The sequence below is a fragment of the Mastacembelus armatus genome, chromosome 17, assembly GCF_900324485.2.
Source record: "Mastacembelus armatus chromosome 17, fMasArm1.2, whole genome shotgun sequence".
Taxonomy (NCBI): domain Eukaryota; kingdom Metazoa; phylum Chordata; class Actinopteri; order Synbranchiformes; family Mastacembelidae; genus Mastacembelus; species Mastacembelus armatus.
The window spans coordinates 11,617,088-11,637,386 of record NC_046649.1 but is presented as its reverse complement, the minus strand read 5'-3'; the positions used below and the strand labels follow the sequence as shown (position 1 = coordinate 11,637,386).

At 44.1% G+C, this 20,299-nt stretch overlaps 2 protein-coding genes across 2 annotated transcripts in view; one reads left to right on the top strand and one right to left on the bottom strand.

Annotated features, from left to right (window-relative positions):
- Window positions 1–386: 386 nt before the first annotated feature.
- LOC113134925 (RNA-binding protein MEX3B) lies at window positions 387–6,444 on the top strand. Its single transcript, XM_026314520.1, has 4 exons — window positions 387–776; window positions 1,266–1,841; window positions 3,275–3,516; window positions 3,666–6,444. The coding sequence occupies exons 2-4, from the start codon at window positions 1,331–1,333 to the stop codon at window positions 4,881–4,883; spliced, it is 1,971 nt and encodes a 656-aa protein (XP_026170305.1). The 5' UTR covers window positions 387–776; window positions 1,266–1,330; the 3' UTR covers window positions 4,884–6,444.
- Window positions 6,445–10,594: 4,150 nt separating this feature from the next.
- LOC113134901 (protein unc-13 homolog A-like) overlaps window positions 10,595–20,299 on the bottom strand; it is a 29,364-nt gene continuing 19,659 nt past the window's right edge. The window contains exons 27-42 of the mRNA XM_026314479.1: window positions 19,946–20,031; window positions 19,452–19,578; window positions 19,262–19,358; window positions 18,182–18,325; window positions 17,986–18,063; window positions 17,503–17,580; window positions 17,346–17,434; window positions 17,116–17,259; window positions 16,808–16,931; window positions 15,757–15,813; window positions 15,559–15,639; window positions 14,716–14,863; window positions 14,191–14,247; window positions 13,303–13,389; window positions 13,033–13,189; window positions 10,595–12,874 (exon numbers count right to left, since the gene is read on the bottom strand). Coding sequence (XP_026170264.1) covers window positions 12,586–12,874; window positions 13,033–13,189; window positions 13,303–13,389; window positions 14,191–14,247; window positions 14,716–14,863; window positions 15,559–15,639; window positions 15,757–15,813; window positions 16,808–16,931; window positions 17,116–17,259; window positions 17,346–17,434; window positions 17,503–17,580; window positions 17,986–18,063; window positions 18,182–18,325; window positions 19,262–19,358; window positions 19,452–19,578; window positions 19,946–20,031 — 1,843 coding nt within the window. The 3' untranslated portion in view covers window positions 10,595–12,585. The remainder of the gene's footprint in view (window positions 12,875–13,032; window positions 13,190–13,302; window positions 13,390–14,190; window positions 14,248–14,715; window positions 14,864–15,558; window positions 15,640–15,756; window positions 15,814–16,807; window positions 16,932–17,115; window positions 17,260–17,345; window positions 17,435–17,502; window positions 17,581–17,985; window positions 18,064–18,181; window positions 18,326–19,261; window positions 19,359–19,451; window positions 19,579–19,945; window positions 20,032–20,299) is intronic.

Below are 20,299 nucleotides of genomic sequence, written 5' to 3'. Positions count from 1 at the left end.
CAGGCTGAAAAAATGTGAAGCTACCCTTTAATGAACATTCAGTTTATGAAGAGTGTAATTTAATTATTCTCATAGTGAAGTCTTTATATCCAAAATATATAATAAGAGTGAGCCCCGACTTTGCATGGGCATCATTCAGTGCTGTTGTTGGACCACCCGAAACACCTCATTGGTAGCCATGATGAACACACCCAACCATGACCACATTAAAAAAAAAACATGCTTCAATACGTTGACAGCCAGGATGCAAAAACACGTTTTAAAGAGAGAGATAAAATAGTGCCGTGCAGACTGGCAGACACAATAGCGGTGGCTTTGCGGTAATGTTGTCCCCTTACCGCATGTGGCCTTTGAACCCATTGTTGTGTCGCGGGTGACGTCAGTGCCGTGTGCGGGAGACGGAGCGGCGTGAGGCTGGCGAGACAAAGGCGGCGGACCGACCGGGGTCAGGCAGCAGCACAGATCCGAGAATCACTGTTTTTTAACTAAAAGGTAACCGCGAACACTGGATTCCAGCTGCGGTCTCCCTGGACGTACAAGGGACGATGACCCAGTGACACTCCGGGATCATGCTGTGACTCTCCGGGCGGAGAAGAAACAATAGTTCCCTGTTTTCGTCCGTAAACGTTTTTCTCCTACGCCCCCCGTTTAGCCTGCTAGGAAGCTAACCCGCTAGCTAGGTCTCCTCCTCCTCCTCCTCCTGGCTCCTTCTCGTCTCTCCCTCAAGAGCTGGGCGACAAGCGAAGAGAGGAGCTCGTCGACAGAGGCAAGATAAAGTAAGTCCACGTCGTTTCCGCGCTTGTTTAATTTTAAAAAACAACGCGGTTGTCTCCGATAGTCATTACAAGTTCGACTGTCAGGGCAGCTAACGAGCTAGCCGCGGTGCTCCCAAACAAAGGGGTCGACAACGTGACTGAGTGCCGACTGTGGCGTTAGCCTGTTAGCTCGGCTGCTACAGCACATATCCCGGGTTTACCCACTTATTTATCCCGCTCTGTTTGTGAAACAGTGACTGGAGTTTGGGTCACTAAGGTTCTTGTTTTTCTTTAGTGCGGGGAAATGCTTTGTTGGCCGGTGTGAGAGCGAGCATGCTTTGTGCTGCCCAAACAGCCTGGATGGTTTCGGTTGTCAGACAAGGAGCACCGTCTGACAATGCGCCCAGACCAGCTCTCCTGAAGCTGCTGCTGCTGTCTGTGACTGATCCGCTCGTCTACACACCCCTGTGTGTTTAACGCCATTTGTTATTTTTTGTATTTTTATTGCAGAAGGGGGTGAGTTCAGTCCCGACAAACAGGCACTCGTGGTCTGATGTGAGATCCACGGAGAGACTATGCCTAGCCCGTTATTCCACCCCGAGATTATGGACCACGACGTGGTGATCAGCAGCCAGCACAACGGGGTTGGTCTGCCCCGAGAGACAGACCAGGAGTCCCGGGAAGAGGACCACCAAGAGGCGCTCCGCTTCGCCCTGGACCAGCTGTCACTCATGGCCCTGGAGAAGGTGGACTGTGGGGGTGGAGGTGGTGGCGGAGGCGGCGGGCTGGTCGACTCTCTGGATGGGACCCAGGGTCCAGGCTCGGAGAGTTGCAACGGTGTGGGTGGAGGCGGCTACGTGGACCTACAGATGATGGAGCATCCTAGCGGGTCCCGGGAATCACCGACATCTTGCTCTCCATCCCCGGAGTACTACGGCTCGGGCGGGTACCACATGGCCGGCTCGCACTCCATGCTCCACGGGGAACAAAGCTCCGTCCTCTGCAGCAGGAAGAGAAGTGTCAACATGACTGAATGTGTGCCCGTCCCCAGCTCTGAACATGTGGCTGAGATCGTAGGGAGACAGGGTAAGAGTGTGTGCATGCATTTGTTGTTTATGTTTATGGACAGCTTGTTGAGGCAGCGTGGTTGTTCTTTGTTTGGGTGGCTGCCTGGTGAGGGGAGGGTCTCTGAACTTTTACAGCCTGGGCTCGGTTCGCTGAGCGGGCAGCGCTCACTGTGTGGGTCTTTAATGCCACCATAATGCAGGAAGTCCATTAAAACGCCATACCTGCTGTATTTACACGCCGATTTCAGCAGCATTGAGACAAAGCCTTGACAGAGAGGGTGGTTGATGAGGAGGGAGGGGGAGGGGTGGGAGAGGGTCAGACAAAGCAGCAGATTGTCGGGAGTCTGGACATGTCTAGGAGCCTGCACCAAACAAAGGAGCATATCGAAACATGCTCTTTTTATACAACACAGATCTGATGTGGCAGCTTTGAGCAGTCAGCCCATGAGAATAACTCGTTTACGTGTTTATGGAGGATTATTATTGTCGGCTGAGCAGATTTGAGGCTGAAGCGGGGCAGCAGGCGCACAAACACGAGACTGGGCGGTGTTACGCCCTGCACCCAGCTCTGTCTGCCGATGCCGCTGCTCGTCTATGAGGCGCTGCATTTTATACCGCTAATGGTTTTTGTTTTTTAATCAACATGTGCCGCACACTTTAAACAAGCTCATGCTGTGGGTTTAGTTTGGCCGTCGCAGTCGCCGTAGCATTATGGCATTGTTCTCTTTGTTTGAAAAAGCCATGCTTTCTGCTTCCCACAATGACATCACACTCTGTGCGCCCTATTGGTCGCCGGGAATGATCCGTCCGTATTTAAAGACACAGAGCTCAGGCTGATGCTGGTGGAGCCACATGAGTTGACACAGGCAGTGCGGCAGCCATTGACGGTGTATTTGGGCAGACCGTCCTCAGGAATATCCCGCAGACCTGCCGCTTTGGCTCCCACTGATAGATGCCATTACATAAATATAGCGGTCTGCATATTAAACATGAGAGCACATTAAGGGGATTGCTGTCCTGCTGATCATTTAGCATCCGCTTAATTAGAATAGGGCCGAGCATGTTGATTAATTCATTTCTGCATATGTATGTTTATATAACCAATATACAATCAATTTGTCATATCCACACCCTGGTGAAACTGTCTGGCTGAAGCAGCAATCATGCATCAAATCAATTATGGTCAATTTATCATCTTATTAGAGATGTTGTTCCAGTTTGAAGGTAATTTTAAAGGCTGTATTAATGAAACAGTAGCATCACAAACTGCAGCATCCAAAATCCCTAGAAAGCTGGAGCAATATGTCTGAACTAAAAACCTGAATATATTATACACATATATTGAATATAATGTATTTTCATGAATATCATAAATATATGTGTGGTGTGTATATGTAGTGTTTTGCCGTTTCTATGAGAAAGCTGATCACTATGTGCTTCTCCATTTTTCAGGTTGTAAGATCAAGGCCTTGCGTGCCAAAACTAACACCTATATAAAAACTCCAGTGCGGGGCGAGGATCCCGTGTTCATTGTGACTGGGCGCAGGGAGGATGTAGAGATGGCCAAACGTGAAATTGTCTCTGCAGCCGAGCATTTTTCTATGATCCGGGCATCCCGCTGCAAAGCTGGAGGACCTGGAGGGGGCGGCTCCCTTCCTGGACCACCACATCTACCTGGGCAGACCACCATACAGGTATAGAAACTTTACCTGCCTTATTCATCAAGCTGTGTTTTTGTTTTGCCAGGGAACAAGGGAAATATTAGTTTGTTTTATTGCTATCTTAGTAAGAGTACCTTTTCAGACATTGCTATCTGACATCTGCTTTGTCGTCATTCATCCAGGTGAGAGTGCCCTACAGAGTAGTTGGTTTAGTTGTTGGACCAAAGGGGGCAACTATCAAGCGCATCCAGCAGCAGACTCACACCTACATCGTGACACCCAGTCGAGAAAAAGACCCGGTGTTCGAGGTGACCGGGATGCCAGAAAACGTGGACCGAGCAAGAGAGGAGATCGAGACCCACATCACCCTGCGAACTGGAACCTTTGTAGACCTGCAGGGAGACAATGACTTCCACACCAACGGCACTGATGTCAGTCTGGAAGGCCTGGGCTCCCTGAGTGGAGGGCTGGGGGCATCTCTGTGGTCCAGGGCTACCAGCCACCATCCTGCCCCTCCTCCTCCTCCACCTTCTCCCCCTCCTCCTCTTTCCATGTCCATGCACCACTCCTCCAACCGCAAGATGTCCTCCTCTGTCACCTATCACACGCACAACGGTGGGATGAGCTCGGACAGCTTCAGTGCCACCCGCAAGACCAACGAGGGGGGTAGCCCCACAAGCCCTTTTAGCACAGGCTCCAGCAGTGCTGGAGCAGGATTCACTTTTGGGGGCGACTCCACCCCTGGGCTGCCATCCTCAGATGAACTGGGCTTTGAGTTCAGTACTTCCAACATCTGGGCACCTTTCATTAATGGCGGTACAGGCAATAAGACCGCCGGCTCCTCCCAGCAGCAGCCTCTACGTCGTAACAGCAGCGGCCTCAGCGGTGGTGCCATCACCCCACGATTGTCTCCAACTCTGCCTCAGGACACGGGCGTGGGTCCCCTGGATCACCCGCTTGCCCGTCGTGCACAGAGCGACCCTCTCAGCACTCTCTCCTGGCTACAGTCTGGAAGTGCAGGAAGTGGCTCCTTTTCCGGAGCATCCAGTTCCAGCTCCGGTGGCTCGTCGACAGGTTATTCCTCCTGCTCGGCCTCCTCCCTGCCCGGTGGCTCCCCCACTGACTCCGAGGGAGGCAGTAGTGGCGTGGGCCTCAGTTCTGGGATACTGAGCCGGCTGAAGGGCAGCTCTGGCCCTGGGGTTCCGGGCCTTGTCGGTGTCAGTCCAGGGGTCAACAGGGACTGCTTTGTATGTTTTGAGAGCGAGGTGACAGCAGCCCTGGTGCCTTGTGGCCACAACCTGTTCTGCATGGAGTGCGCTGGGCAAATCTGCCAGTCAGCTGAGCCTGAGTGCCCCGTGTGTCACACCCCCACCACACAATGCATCCGCATCTTCTCCTAATGCCCAAGGCAGGGGAGGGGGAAGAGGTAACATACAGGGATGGGGCAGGAGAAGACTGGAGGGAGGGCACCAGCTGTGGTGGAGGATTCACACTAATAACCTACACACACGTAATGGACCATAATAAATGCATTAATAGAGATGACGATGATGATACTATACGGATGTTGATTTATTGCTGGTAACTGTCAAGTTAAATAATAACAACAACAACAATAATAATAATAATAGTAATGACAATGACTTTATTTTCTGAGTGAAGTTAATTGAAACTGGTCTGCAGACAGCTGGGGCTCAGACAGCCTCTCACTGATGAACTTATGGAAGGAAACTAGTGTCTTATCTCTCTTCAGGCCTTCATTTCGACCCGGAGCTGCCTGCACTGCTGGCCACCGGTCTGTTTCAACATCTTTTCATTCTGGCTTCTTCAGATTTCTGCCTGCTTTCTCTCTCACAGCCTTTCCTTTTGACTCTTTTGTACTTAACAGATATTTTTCGATGAAGCTGTCTATGAGGCCTGCACTTTTCTACTCCTTATTTTAATGTTCTTGACAGGACGCAAACTGTTCCAACAAAACCCCTTGCTTTCTCCTCTGCTCTCACTCATGCTGATGTTTGTGACATGAAGCGGCGGGATTGCTATTTTTCTGTAAGCTTGGAACTTTTTTAAAGGTCGGCATGTAGTCAGGCACCTAGCAGAACAATACCCTCTGAAGGACCTCTTAAGGATGAATTCCTTTTTCTTGTTGCCACATAAAAATTAGCCATCAGTAATGCCAAATGAATGCTATTAATAGGCGTTTCATAACTCTTGATCAAACTCAATAACATGTCGGATGAATTTGAGTCTGCCCCACATTTCAAATGTGGCTGCTGCATTGATTCACATTAATAATCCTTTAATAAGTGCAAAACGTACCATAAATGATACTGAAGGAATGTGTCTGAGGTCTGTACGTTTGGGCTGCCTGACAATCCCTTTACATCTCTCGTGTGTGTGTGTGTGTGTGTGTGTGTGTGTGTGTGTGTGTGTGTGTGTGTGTGTGTGTGTGTGTGTGTGTGTGTGTGTGTGTGTGTGTGTGTGTGTGTGTGTGTGTGTGTGTGTGTGTGTGTGTGTGTGTGTGTGTGTGTGTGTGTGTGTGTGTGTGTGAGAGAATAATGCCCACTCGTGCTGTTCTTTACATTGACATATGAGAGAGTCTGGTTTTCTGTCCTGCTGCCCTTCTCCTTCATTCCACTCTGTCTCTCATAGGAAAGCGATGCTGTGCTCTATCCATACCAGGACATTCTCCTCTCATGCCCTCTGTCTGTTACATGTAGGTCGCCTCATGTGGTGTTTTCTATAAGTTTTTGACTCTTGACTGTCAGAGTGTGGCTAACAGACGTATTTTGAACTCTAGGATAAGATAGGGCTTTTCTGAGATCACGTGAATGTTTGTCCAATATGGTTAAGGAGAGATGGCTGCCGCATGAAATGATAACAAGGGGCTTGATTGAACAATTTTTATTTTTCATGCACTGTAACCCCCGGCCCCTCTAAAAAGAAAAAAAAAAAGAATGAAAAAAAAAAAGAAAACAGCTCTTACTGTTTTTAAGTTTGGTCTTCCACCCCACTCTCACAGCAAAGCTGTATGGCACTCTCAGATGACACACTGTCGTTCCCGTATGGCGCTGTACTCCCAGCCAAATGTAGTGCACTATATGGTTAGTTGTTCGAGATTTGTCCTGTGTTTCATAGCATTACTGAGTAACTCCTGATGAGGCAGTTGCATTCAGTTTTGTTTGTGTTTTTTTTTTTAGGAGTCTGCAGTAAATGCCTCCAATAGTGTTAATACTGTACGCAACTACGTATGATATGGGCGATTTTGGTGCGATGGTACATGGCTGCCGTTAGTGGCCCTTGGCTGTTGTTTTTTGTTGTTTACATAACATGGAATCAGCTCATAGAATGGGACAAGCCATGATAACTGAATAAAGATAACACACACTAATTCTCAAGGGCTTCCTCTGACCTCACAGACACATGATCACATTTTTCAGGCTCACACAGTAGGAAAGAATCAATTTCTCCTTTATGGCAGCTAGTAGCTAGGTCATCCAGGGCTTCCAGACACTCTTTGTGTTCAAATCCCAGCAGCTGCAGAATGTTTTGCTTGGTTTTTTTTTTTTTGTTTTTTTTTTTGTTATTTCTTCGAGTTATCCCCGCACAGTCATCACATTCAGATCTAGCTGGTAGTGTGTGGGGTGCTGTAGTCGCAGTGTGTCGAACGTCAGGGCACGACTGTGGGGTTTTCGGATTAACAAAAAACCAGTAACTCTACTTGAGTGAGTAATTGGCGAAAATGGACAGTAGCTGCTGTGCTTTGGTGCTCCAGCCAGTGAAATGTTAAACGTATTTGCTGTCTGACTTTTTGTTTGCTACTTAGCTGGAGAGGGTGGTGGGAATCTAATTAGCAGCTGACCTGGCTGAGCACAGCAGTGCACTGGTTCATGTGTCCACTTTAAATCTGTCCAGGAGCTGATTTGGTAGTCTTTGTGAAGACTATCCCATGGTGCTTTGGTGCAACTCCCTACTGAAACGTAGTGACGAACAAACCTGTCTGCTAATTGGAGGCCATTTGGTTCCAAGACTAAACTTCGATCTAAGAGTACAGTGCACTGTAAACCTGACAACCCTGTTCTCATTCTCTGGCAACCCATCGCCTCGTCTGGCTCTGATGTCAAGCGTTACATTTTGTCTTTTACTTGCACACGCTCGAAACAGATGCAGGGCTGCGAATGTGTCTGAACGAACAGATCAGCCCTGACTGGTGAGGCTGCCGAGGCTAACCTTAAAGCCCTTCTTCAAACTGACCAAGTCGCCGTGTAAAAGAAATCAAATGTGTTGTGTTTGCCAGATGAGTGTAACATAAATCCTGGTATAGCACTGGGATGTTTCTGGCCAATGGGAAAATGTTAGGGTTAAATGTACAGTAGTTTGTTAAAATGGTACAATTTTTTTTTTTTTTTTTTTTTTTCCAGATTGACTGATAATTTTTTCTTTACCAGACTTTCCCCCTCCCCCCTTTCCTTCCTAAAAGTTTGAAAACAGGGTTTCCTGAGGCTTGCTAGCCAGTGACCTCTGACCTTTTTTGTGATTAGAGGGGGGATGCGAAGAGAGCGATGCCAGTAAGGGGAGACAGACTCCCTGTAAGCCTACGCTCTCCTATTTTTGCTTTAATTCTCTTTGTATGCAGAACCAAAATGTAAAACGTCAGCAAACTAGGTTTCAGGCCTCACCTAATGTGTGTAAATACCCTGAATACAATCATTGGGATCTTGTTTTCAAAAACAAAATGACTTAATTGAAGATAAGTGTAGTTTCTAAAGAACATGTATCATTATTTGTAAGTTAACCATCTGCATGTCTTCAAGCCACCTGGCATTAGCTAATAATTTTTAAGATTTAAAAAAAAAACAAAAAAAAAACTTTTTACACATTTTATTTTTTACAATTTATTTGCTTACCTAAATATCCCAGACAATAATGTGACCCTTTTTATTACTTCAAATTTATTTTTATTTTCCATTTTTTAATTTTCCTTATTTCCTGTGTACTACATATAGGCAATTTATAACAAAATGAGAAAATTATTGAAGAAATTTTAAAATTGAAATATATTTTATTTGAAAGTTTATGGACCTTTTAACCGTGAGCCGGGAAAATTGTATAATCATATAATTTGAGCTGACTTGACGGTTATGAGAAATGTATCAAGAGTTTTATTTTTTATGCTTCTTTAATAAAGTCTTGTTTTTGGTTTCATTTTTTTACTGTAAAATCAGAAAACGTGTGGGTTGTCTTTATTTCTGTGGAGTGCCAAGTGGAGAGGTTTGACAGCCTGGAGCAACTGCAGCTTCACCACATGGTGTCAGTACAAACACGTCTGCAGCAGAGCTGCAGATCAAACCAAGAATAATGGTGGGATGTGGAGACTGCAGCTCAGACATCTTTGTCTCTAAATCTTAAAACAGAAAACTGGTGGGCCCGTTTTTCAGTATAATCTGGCATGTTCAAAGGCATTACTGAAATGATTAGTTAATAGGTGGATTAATTATTTCGTCAGGCTCCTGGAATATGAGAATTTGCAGCATAGCTCTGATGACTTTTTTTTTTTTGCTGATTTGTGATAATTTACTGAAACAGCTGAAAGGATGAATCAAGAAGAATAAGCTGTTTAAACTAAAATGCCATTTTAAAAAATGTTACAGCTGGAATTTTCTGGTTTTTCTTGACTTACATTCATGTAAACCTTTTGATGTTTTGAACATGTCGACCTATATATAAACATTTAATCGAGTAATAACCCCCCCAGAATATAGTGCACACAGTACAGCAAGTGTATTCACTGGGCTTCTGCAAAGCGCTGCATGTCAGTAAGCCATAAGGATTATTGTGATCTTCACACTAAAGTTAATCAGAATATTTCTCTAAATGTTCCAGTCTCTTTTTCCCCACTCTGGGATGTTGAGAAACTAAAACATCTGGTTCAACTTGTCTGAAGTGCTCATGTGTGATACTTCCCACTGCTCCCTCTGCAGGGAGGTCAGAGGTCACAGAGAACAGACTGAGTGCTCACTGGAGCGGAAGTCAGTTGATGTAACCCCTGCCGTCTCCATCTGAGGCTGCAGCATCTGTTGGAACGTTTGTTGGAATTAGCCTTTTTAATGCTGTAGATGAAAATTTTATTTTTCTCTTAACTTCTTGCTTTAAAGACACTAAGGATATTAATTTCCTAAAATGCTGCTCCTATAAATATTCAATGTGAAGAGTAAAATTCAGTGTGACACAAATGTCCTTTTTATTAGGAAGCAGGTCACAATCAGGCTGCATTCCAGTTCTGCTTCATCCTCATTAAATAATTAATGATAAGAAACAAATTATAAACATCCTTAGTAGAAAATAATTCTCTCATGCGAGTTCTGTGTTTACACTACATTCATATTGGTTACAGAAGACATATTCACAAACCTTTTTGTAAAACAAGACAAAAAAAAAATTTGTTATTACATAGCTTAGGAAATGAAGAAAGAAAGAAAGGTCAAGTTCACATCAAAGACACGTGCTGGCACAATAAAGTTTCCCATCATGCAATTGTAAGTGGATTCTATTCACAGGGTGGGCATCATTGGTCTCCACAGAGTTGTGTCAGCGTGCATGCATGCATGTGTGTCATCTTACATGTGCCCTTTTGTGCTTGAGCAGAGATTGGTGTGTGTGTGTGTGCGTGCTGTGTCTCAGTGTGCGTGTGTGTCTCAGTATGTGTGTGTGTGCAGTGTTTCGTATGCAGACAGAGATCAAGCAGGCAACCAACGAGCCCCAAACTGCTCGAACAATTATGATATTTCTTTGTTGCTTTTTCAGCTCCAACCTGACATGTCATGTGTTGTCTTGAGCCCTGGGGTTACTAACACACAACACATGAAAACAAACAGCTGTATTTGTATGTTAAATGTCACAAAGATGTGGTGGAAAGCTCCTTTTTAAAGGCCACTTCACCCAAAAATCAAGCATACGATTGAACGCATGATCCATTTATTGAAGTGAAACTTGGAGGGCTAAATCAAAGGCATTAGCTGGTGTCCCCAAGCTAGTCGTGGTTTTGGATCAAATATCCCTTTGATCATAGAAAGAAGTCTCTGCTGGGAATAAACAACATTCAGTAGATTTGTTTTTTTTTTTTTGGTAGCGTTCAAGAGCATTGAGCCAAAACAACGTCTGACAGGCCAGCAGCGCTGTCTCCACTGAGCAACGGGAAAAAAAACCTGCAGCGTGTCCTCACTGTTACTGACATCATAAAGACATCGTCAGAAAGAGACTAAAGACGAGCTGGACCACGACTGTGAGTGTTTGTCGCAGGTAAAGGGGTTTGTCAACGCACATGACAAGACTAATGCTTGAACACCATAAATGCTTGGCGGTGACTTCGATGGCTTCCATGTTTGAAAACAATTAAATAAAATAAATAAAACAAACTCTGGATCGTGCAAATTTGGTCCTACTAAAGGCAAAGAGTTATTAAAGGACAAATCATTTTCTAGCTCTCCTATCCAAAATATGTGAGAAAAAGTGTACACACTTCCAAGAGGAATGGGGATTTTATGAGACTATAAATAAAATGATTTACAAATAAATAAAAAAAGAATCATAAATTTCCCCATTCCTTGGATCTGGATATTGCAGTTGGTGCTCCTGTGCATACATTTTGGGGATGGAGGTACAATATATTGCTCACAATCTCAGAGCCCATTTTGCAAGACAATCAGCCCACACACACACACACACACACACACACACACACACACACACACACAGTATTACATGTGTGCACACATGCACACACCCATTAACAAAAGAGACAGCAGGGTTCATAGTCAGCTCGTTCTTCATAAAAACCACAACGTTCAGTGAACATACAAACAAAACACTATTGCCTTAAAGAGATGAATAGAGATATGTGTGCAGGCGAGGAAAGCTCCACCGTGTCCTTTTAGGCTTCATGTGGCTTTTTTTTTTTTCAAGTTCCTCCACAGTGTCAGCCATGAAAGGCTGCAGTGTGGTGGTGTTTCTATGGCAGGGCAGGTGGGGAAACCTGCCAACAGAAGCATGGACAGTATGTGTTCGTGCGTAAACTGACATCCCAGTCCTCTGATCCTGTAGCCCTTTTTTGAAGTTAGTGTGCACTCTGGGGGTGTGGCTGTGTTAGGCGTTGGGGTATTGCTCTCCTTATCGTGATGTGATGAAAGAAAAGTTTTTAAAAATATCACATTGTGGCCACAGCTCTTATCTTTCTCAACGCATCACATATCAGGCTCAGCCTTGTTCCGCTGTCAGTGTGTTTCTCCACGATAGCGAAGGATAGTCAGGTCATATTTAGAAAACCTACCAGGGTTGGACACACCATGCTCACACAGGTAAACTAAAGGAGGCACCTATCTTTTATGCAGGAGGGGAATGGTTGCAATGATTATAGCAAGTGGGTCACAGTGTTCCTGGGGTCAACATGCAGGACATTAGTACATCACAGGACAGACTGGTAGAGATGTTGCCCCTGGACACTGATCTAAGGTCAGTCTAGTGTATGTGTTTTTTTTTTTTTTGTTTGTTTTTTCTCTATTTGGATTTTTGGGCATAAGGGAGCTGATCTTAGATCTGTGCCTGAACTCCAACTTACACATCACACTGTGGGAAGACTACACGGGAGGAACAACAGATTGGAAGAACGACACACAGTCAGGCAGGCAAGCGGACGGCCAGACAAAACAGAGCATAGCTGGAGGCAAGGACTGCTCTCCTGTAGACACAGAGAAGCAAAAGTGCAAAGTGGTCGTTCTCAAACTATTCACACGCTTTTGTTGTTCTGCGTTGCGTTATATCACATCTAAATGTCCAGTGTATAAAAGGTGTGATGTGTTATGGGACTGAAACGAACCTGCTTGCTAATGTGAGGCTAACCCTAAACTGAGACGTTTGATTAAACATATTCCTCCATGGTTGCATTAATGACATTACCATGTAAATGTTGCATAATGTATGCAGATATACGTAATAAATAGATCATGTGTGTACGTGTGTATTGCACATGGTCGTCTATCTGTATTGGTGTGAGTATTACATGTGTGCATAATACTATGTCTGTCAGGTCTCTGGTGTCCTCGTCCCTCAGCTGCGGCCCTCCTCAGCTGAGCGCTGGTCCGACTTGAGCTTCACGAACTCTTTGGCCACGTCGTCGTTGTTACGCTGAGAGAGGATGCGCAGCACCGTCAGGCCCGTCTCATCCATGTGGACGCGTCGGCCCAGCGGCAGCCAACAGGTGACGCTGCTCTTGTTGGCTATGTCCTTCACCTGCAGCACGGCCATGCCTACAGTACGGTCCTCTCTGGCAAAGCAGTAGTCCTTCACACACACCTGCAGCTCGTAGCTCTCCGGACCCACCTCAGTGCCCAGGGAGCTGAAAGAACACAGCAAACATTGGTAGCCTACTCCTTTGGAGTGAAAAGCAAAATCAGTTCATAGTTCAGCCTTCAGTTCAGTTCAACCTGAATCAAGACCCACAACAACGACTGTCGACAGGTGTGTAGTTAAGCAGTAGGTGAAGCTGATACTCACTATTGGAAGGTCTCATTGAACTTGGGTGACCAGGTGTTGTTCTTGGACTTGGTGGCAAACTTCCTCTTCTTGTCGCTGAGGTGAGGGCCGATGATGTAGACTTCCACGAAGGGCCTGAAACCCTGTGCTTTCCATTTCAGGTCATTAGCTGCCACCACTGCAGGGAGAAAGTAGGTCATGTTGAGCGAAGAAGGAAGCTAGAAGAGCACAAGTACAACAAAACACACATGAACCAGTTCAGAAAATGGGACAGCTTTTTTTTTTTTTTACCTTTGACACCGATCTTGTGTTCTCCATTCGGCTGGGGCAAGATATCCACGTTCATGACCACCTCACCAACAGCATCCACTCCAGATGCTACAAAGACACACACAGTAAGTGGCTGAGTGTGTGTGTGTGTGTGTGTGTGTGTGTGTATGTGTGTTTGCTGTGAGACCATTTGTTTTGAGAGAGCCACAGAAAGTCTTTTTCCAGTCCACAGAGTAGGAAACCTGAGATATGTGACTTGAAGAATTGGGTTGGACCAATATTAAATATGCAGAAACCACACACACACACACACACACACACACGCACACACACACACACGCACACACACAGGCTCTCATAATCAGATGAGCAGGATTTGGCTGGGTAAAGCAGCTTTTGTGCCAGTTCTATTGCTGAGAAAATGGCAATTGTAATACAGTAATAGTTGGTAATTCATTCTTGACACTCTATTGACACTGAATAAAGAAGACAACACTAAAATGAACCAAAGCACATCATTTCTGGAGAAAAGCTCCTTTTCATCAGAGGACACATTCTGTTATTCCTCACATCTTGCACATCCCAGGTTCACCTTGTTCTCCAGTCACTGCAGTTTTTAAATTCATAACCCTGTTTGCTCTTTTTGGCAACATCTTTCTGCTTCTACCATAAATATTGACCCTAAAAATATATTCTTACATGGTTGATTGAAAAAAAGCTCAAACAGGGGAGTCAAAAAGAGGAGGAGGAGTAAGAGAGGGGAGAGCCGAGGCTGTGCCAGGGGCTAACGCTCTCCGGCTATCTTTGTTTTCTGATGGTTTGATCACACAGATGTCTGAGCGCATGTTTGAGCTGCTGTGGCTTGCTTTGGGGGACATGCAGAATTTATATAACAGTGCTGACACATACCTTTCTCTGGTAATGTGTCTTCATTTGCTGTGTACCTGATCCCTTTCCCTCCGTGGACTGAGAAGAGACAGAAGAAAGTAGCATCATAAAATGGGAAAGAACACTTACTGCTCCTCTGGGGCCTCCTGGACAACTTCTTTAATACAGCCGATTAAAAGTGGATCATGGCTGCTGGTTTTAATCCCTGAACAACTATTGTGTCTTTCAGCACAAGATTTAAAAATATTTTTCATTTTCTGCTGTGAACATTTAAAGTGACATATTAGATATAACTAATTCCAGCAAATACAAACAGTATTTTAACATCCATTGGTAATGCTACTGAAACTCACTGAAGCAATGAATGAAACATTTTCTCCCAAAACTCTAAGTTATTCTATCTAATCCCATTATCCCATAAGCCACAGTAACAGTAATAAGCTTCCAATGCATTTTTGCCTGAAATTGTTTAAACTTGCTGAGTGAAAGTGTGTGTGTGTGTGTGTGTGTGTGTGTGTGTGTGTCTGTGTGTGTTTGGTCTTGTACCCTGAGCGTTCTGTGAGAGGACAAACTTTCTGATGAGTTTGTCTGTGGCCTGGGTGTATAGAGACAAGGCGTAGCGCAAAGACTGCAGGTCTGGACTCTTTTCCAAGAATGTTTTCTTCAGGCCCACGCCGCCGGCATGGAAGTATTGCTGCAGAAACAGAAGGGACATCAGACACATGTTGGAGACTGGTGAATGACAAACAGAGAGACAGCAGGTAGTCGTAGTGTGCAGCGACCTTCTCAGTCTTTGGGTTATGGAGCATGAAGGTTTGAAACCGCTTTTGCAACTCAAACACTAAAACAATATTTCATTATTTAACACGTTTTGGATTTATACCAACATACTGTATGCCTCACCCAGAAAGAAGATAAACATGCATATCAGTTACAATAATTAAAGCTTCAAATACTTTGTGAAGATTATAAATCAGGGTAAACCATATTGTAAGACTGCAGCATACAGGAGGTTTCATTTTCACTGATTCTGAAACAACTGTTTCTGTGATTTTTCTTCACCGACACAAAGTTAATCTAAAATGTTTGATGGTCTGCTCTTATGCTTTGACCTTTTGCTTGCTTCAAAAATGCATTTAGTCATTTAAACATAGAACACCATGTCTATCTTGGTATAGGTTATTGAAATAAAGGCATCAGAGACACTTACAGAATTTATTCCTGGACCTTATTGCTCACTGATTTTTTTTTTTTTCAGGGAAGGCAAAAGCTTTCTTGTTCTTTTAGTATTTCTTGTGAAGTAAACTCAGACAAACCTATTTTTATAACAACTATGGATCAAGAGCAGCAGTTCTTCCCACCAATTGTTCTGTTTGTGCAGTACAATACCTTAATAGTGTCCAGCGCCAGCTCTATGACTGCACACTGTTTAGGAGTCAGAGCTTTGGCCTCCTCTCGCCCCATGTGCTCCTGCAGGACAGATCAAACAAAGGAGTCACTCTACAACACACTGCTACAATGAAGCCTATACTCACATTGATATATTTCTTGTTATGCTGCACTTATGCTTCCTTCTGTTTTCATTACCTTGAGCTTGGAAAGCTGGCCCAGCTCCTTAGCAGCATTGAAGATCATCTGGGTGCCCTGTTAAAGAGAGTGAGAAGCTGTGAGAAGTGTGGACTCAGCAGGTGAGTTGTAAGGGGAGAGGTCAGTCCAGGAGGTTTAGTGAGGATGGACAACTTCAGATACAAGAAATGTGTTGGAAGAGTTAAAGGTTCAATGTGTAACATTTAGAGGGATCTACCAGCAGAGTTGAAATACAGTCTTCATAAATATGTTTGTCAATAGAGCGTAATCGCTGCAAAATACCATCCACTCCATCTTCTTAATCTTAGAATGAGCCTTTTAAATCCACATAGTGTACAAACCAACGCTGGATGTAGATGAGGAATCAGATTTTAAAGGTGACTGCTACAGCACAGGGGATGCTCAGAAAGTAACATTCTGCAATCTCACCACTAGATGCTGTTAAATCTTTCACATTGTACTTTATGGGGAGTAAAGGTACAAATTTTATGGTATTTTTTAAACTCTCATCATATAGATTTGTGTGAAAATGTTGTGAAAATATATTTTAAAAACATATTCAGAATTTAAAAAAGCTCAGTCTCAGCAGACAGAATAGGTTGAAGTGTTATTGGTGTACTGTCAGTACAGTATTGCGGCGGTTTATCGGCAGATAATGTTCCTATAGTTCACCGTGTGGTCATTTAAATCACAATAAAGTTGATGCACTGACATCACGGAGAGGAGAAAAATTTGGAAATAAAAACAGTGAAAAAGGTTATAGAGGGTGGTGTTAAGGCTCCTGATTCATGCTTACAGGGGCTGCACACACACACACACACACACACACACACACACACACACACACACACACACACACACACACACACACACACACACACACACACACACACACACACACACACACACACACACACACACACACACACACTTACAATAGCCTAAGCATGTCAGGAGAGAGAATGGGGTAATGGCAGGATATACGGGTTAATGTAGAGTCACTGGAGCGAAAAGTGCCCAAAAAGTAGAGCAAACAGCAGCTATTACATACCGTCTGGTCTGTAAGTGTTGGAAGCACAATGGTTTTTTCCATTGTGTTCATCACCAATTTCCACAGCTCCTTCAGCACTCTCTTTAGGACAGTCTTCTCACAGATCTTTGCAAACAGTGACAGGCTGAAGCAAAAAAAAAAAAAAAACACATATATTTGTTTATTTAAAGTGTATGTCTCTGTTATGCATGGCACTGTGAGAGTCTGAGCATGTGTGTTCATAAAGGTACAATCAATATATAACTGACTTGATGAAAAATGAGTTATGATATCAAAACAAAACTCCTTAGTACTCCAGCTGTACTTACTTGCTGTCCAGGAAGTCCATGATGGGCTGCAGGACATTGTCAGCTTCCTGAACTACGCTGCCGTTGGTCGGGACCGTCTGACCTTTGACTTGTGCCAGGATGTCCCCCATCTGCCTCACGTTGTCCTCAATCTGGGGCTGGAAGCTAAAACAACATGCACAAACGACATGAAAACACAGAGTCGAGAAACTAGTTGCAGTGTCTCTTAGTTCCTGGTTGAAGACACGCACCTGACTGCAAAGATGTGGCTGAGGTCATCCATGACGCTGTTGAGTTTGTTCTGCAGCTCTTTGAGGAAATCGCTAGCCTCCACATTGAGCTGAAGGAAAATGAATGGGATTAATACAAGGGTCAGGTCATGTTGGCACAACCGTAACACTGACTTACGTCTTTGCCTCCCATGGCCTCAAACATCTTCTCCAACTGAACTCTGAGCTGTTGGATGTTATTGATGATGATACATGGCTGAGGGGAGAAAGAGAAAAATCATTACACACACACACACACACTCCTCTCTCCCACTCTACTGTCTCCTTCCAGCTTTTTATTGTAATCAATCAAGATTAGTCCTCCTCACTTTTTTATTACTTCTTTGCTGAAAGCACTCTTCGAGATGCAACGCAGGACAAACAGGAGGTTTCAGTAGTAACTGCTCCTTTGGGGCTTCTAATCTCTTTGGGAGACCCATCTTTCCTCCAGCCTACACCACATTCAGCTAATTACACATTAATGCATGACTATGACACTTTACTGTGCTAAAATGAATCAACCTGACCACATACACCAAACTGAGTGGCTCAGAGAGTCTTAATGCAGCTCGAGTGAAACTATTAAATCAGTCTTGGACTCTGACACATATCAAACACCTACCACTTTCTCTTTCTTGACGTGATTTGGAAAGTCCTTTGCTATGATGTCAGCATAAGATAGCAGGACAGTGCCAATAGTCTAAGAGAAAAAAGAAATGAGAAATTATGTCGAGAAATTATGGTGAGAAATGAAACATTATGTTACTTTAGAGTGCCTAGACTGAGGTAAAGAGGTGCAGTGTGTGCAGGTAAGTCACCTTGGCGAATCTTTTCATGTAATTGCCAACAATCTGAGGGTCGGGACACTCCAGTTTGCGGATGATTTCAAAGCTCTGATTGAGCTGAGAGAACACGTCGACCACCGAGCAGGAGAACAAAGCGTGCTCGGATGTGACCTGGAACTGGAGAAGAAAGAACAGGACCACAGGGAAAAGTATGAGAAATTGTTTTGTGGAGCTGATGCTGCAGCAAAGTGGTCTGAACACGGCCAACACTGTGAGCGATGGATAACAAAGTGAATTTGAGTCCCCCAAGGAGCCACACGTAGAAGAAGCTCACACAGTTACACATTGTGGACATTGAAAGTGACCCGTCTTCAGCATGTATGTGACTCAGTAAAAAGGTCTGTGAAGTGATTCCTGCAAAATGAGGGGGAATCAGAGGGTTATGATGATGAGCAAGGCCCTCGCTAACAGGCCAGCCATCAGCCTATAAGTGAATAATGTTATGGTATGTAACTGGGGCTGTTTTACTGTTTCGCTGACACAGGAAAGAAGACTCTGCCATGGGCGACAGTAATTGGACCCAAAGGATCTCTGACATATGAGCTGGGAGAATCTTCAGCTGCTTTCTATTGACCTTATTGCTGTGTGGATATGTAGGCGTGAGCGAGACCAGGAGAGATGCTGCGGAGTATGTGTGTGTGCGTGTATGTGTTTGTGTGTGTGCGTATGTGTACATGGACCTGTGCTGTAGCGTCCGCTCTTTTCTGCAGTAAAGTTTTTTCTATTTGCCTTTGGTTTTGAATCAGTATTGATTGTCTAGCGGCTCCTCTCAGCCTGCAATGTGCCGAGTCAGGAAAATCACAGGCCTGAATTCGCATGAGAAGTTCTGGGGGACTGCTAGAGGTACAGTATTAAGTCGAATTTATCTATTCATGCTGTATTTAATTACTGTGTCAGCAGGATTTAAATATTAGTCAGAGTTAAGTCTCACCCAACATACTCCCTTTCCTGCAGAGCATTAAGTAAGAAGATCTATACCACTGTTGTGTCTTTACAGTAAAGCTGCTGCAAAAAGCATTTTACATGTGGAGTGATGACGATGAAAGCAGTTACCCCATCTTTTTTGTCTCTCTCCAGGGCCCCATGCAGAAAATCTTTGGACACTTCTTCATTTTCATCCAACCACATGATAACAAATGGCTCAAACCAGCTGCAGAGCAAAGGATGAGAGGGAGCAACATGAGTCTCTGTGCCACAGAGGTGGATTCAGAAGGAACGATGTGCTATTTTATAAGATACTTACGCTGGATAATCAGGTACATGCTTCTGGAAAGTGGAAAGATCCTTGCAATACTCGTTATAAAGCCACTTCACCTTAAAGTGCAGGTTCATATAGTCTGCACTTTTGCACAGGCGATGCTTCTCATGCTCTGAGTATCAAAGACATAGACAGTATAGCTTGCACAACAAAAACACACACACAGCTTATTTGTACAGACCCATTGATTTAATGCATTCCTCCTTAACATTAATGCCAAACCCCAGCCCATATCCCAACCCTACCATAAACCTGATCTTAACCCTAAAAAAGGCCTCGATCAAAGCATGTTAGTAAGTGAGGATGTGCCAAAATGTTGTCACTTTCACAAAAATATCCTCACTTACATTATGTAACACTCAAATTGGTCCTCACAATCTACAGCCAAACAAATACACAAACACATGCATAAACTAATGATTCCTCTCTCTTATTTCCAGGCATGTGGTTTTCTATGTAACACACATAGATAGGCTTACCTTCCATGGCATATTTCATATCTTGTGCAAACATATTCCACATGACCTCAGCACTGATCTTGCCCACATTCAGTTCTTGGGGAAACCTATAAGATGCAGTACTCAGGCTTAAATAAGGCTCTATATCCAGAAATGTATCTACAAGATAAACCAAGCTCATTTTTATATATTTCCATCAGTGTTTCCTCTGATATTGCCACAGAAAATAAATGTACCAGAGAACTAATGAAATTAGAAAGACATTATTTTTACATATTAAATGAAAAGTTTTCATAAGGATCCTCTAAATCCAAAATACTCCCAGTCATCAATGTTGCTGTTGTACAGGAATTACTTGTTTGTATACACACAGCC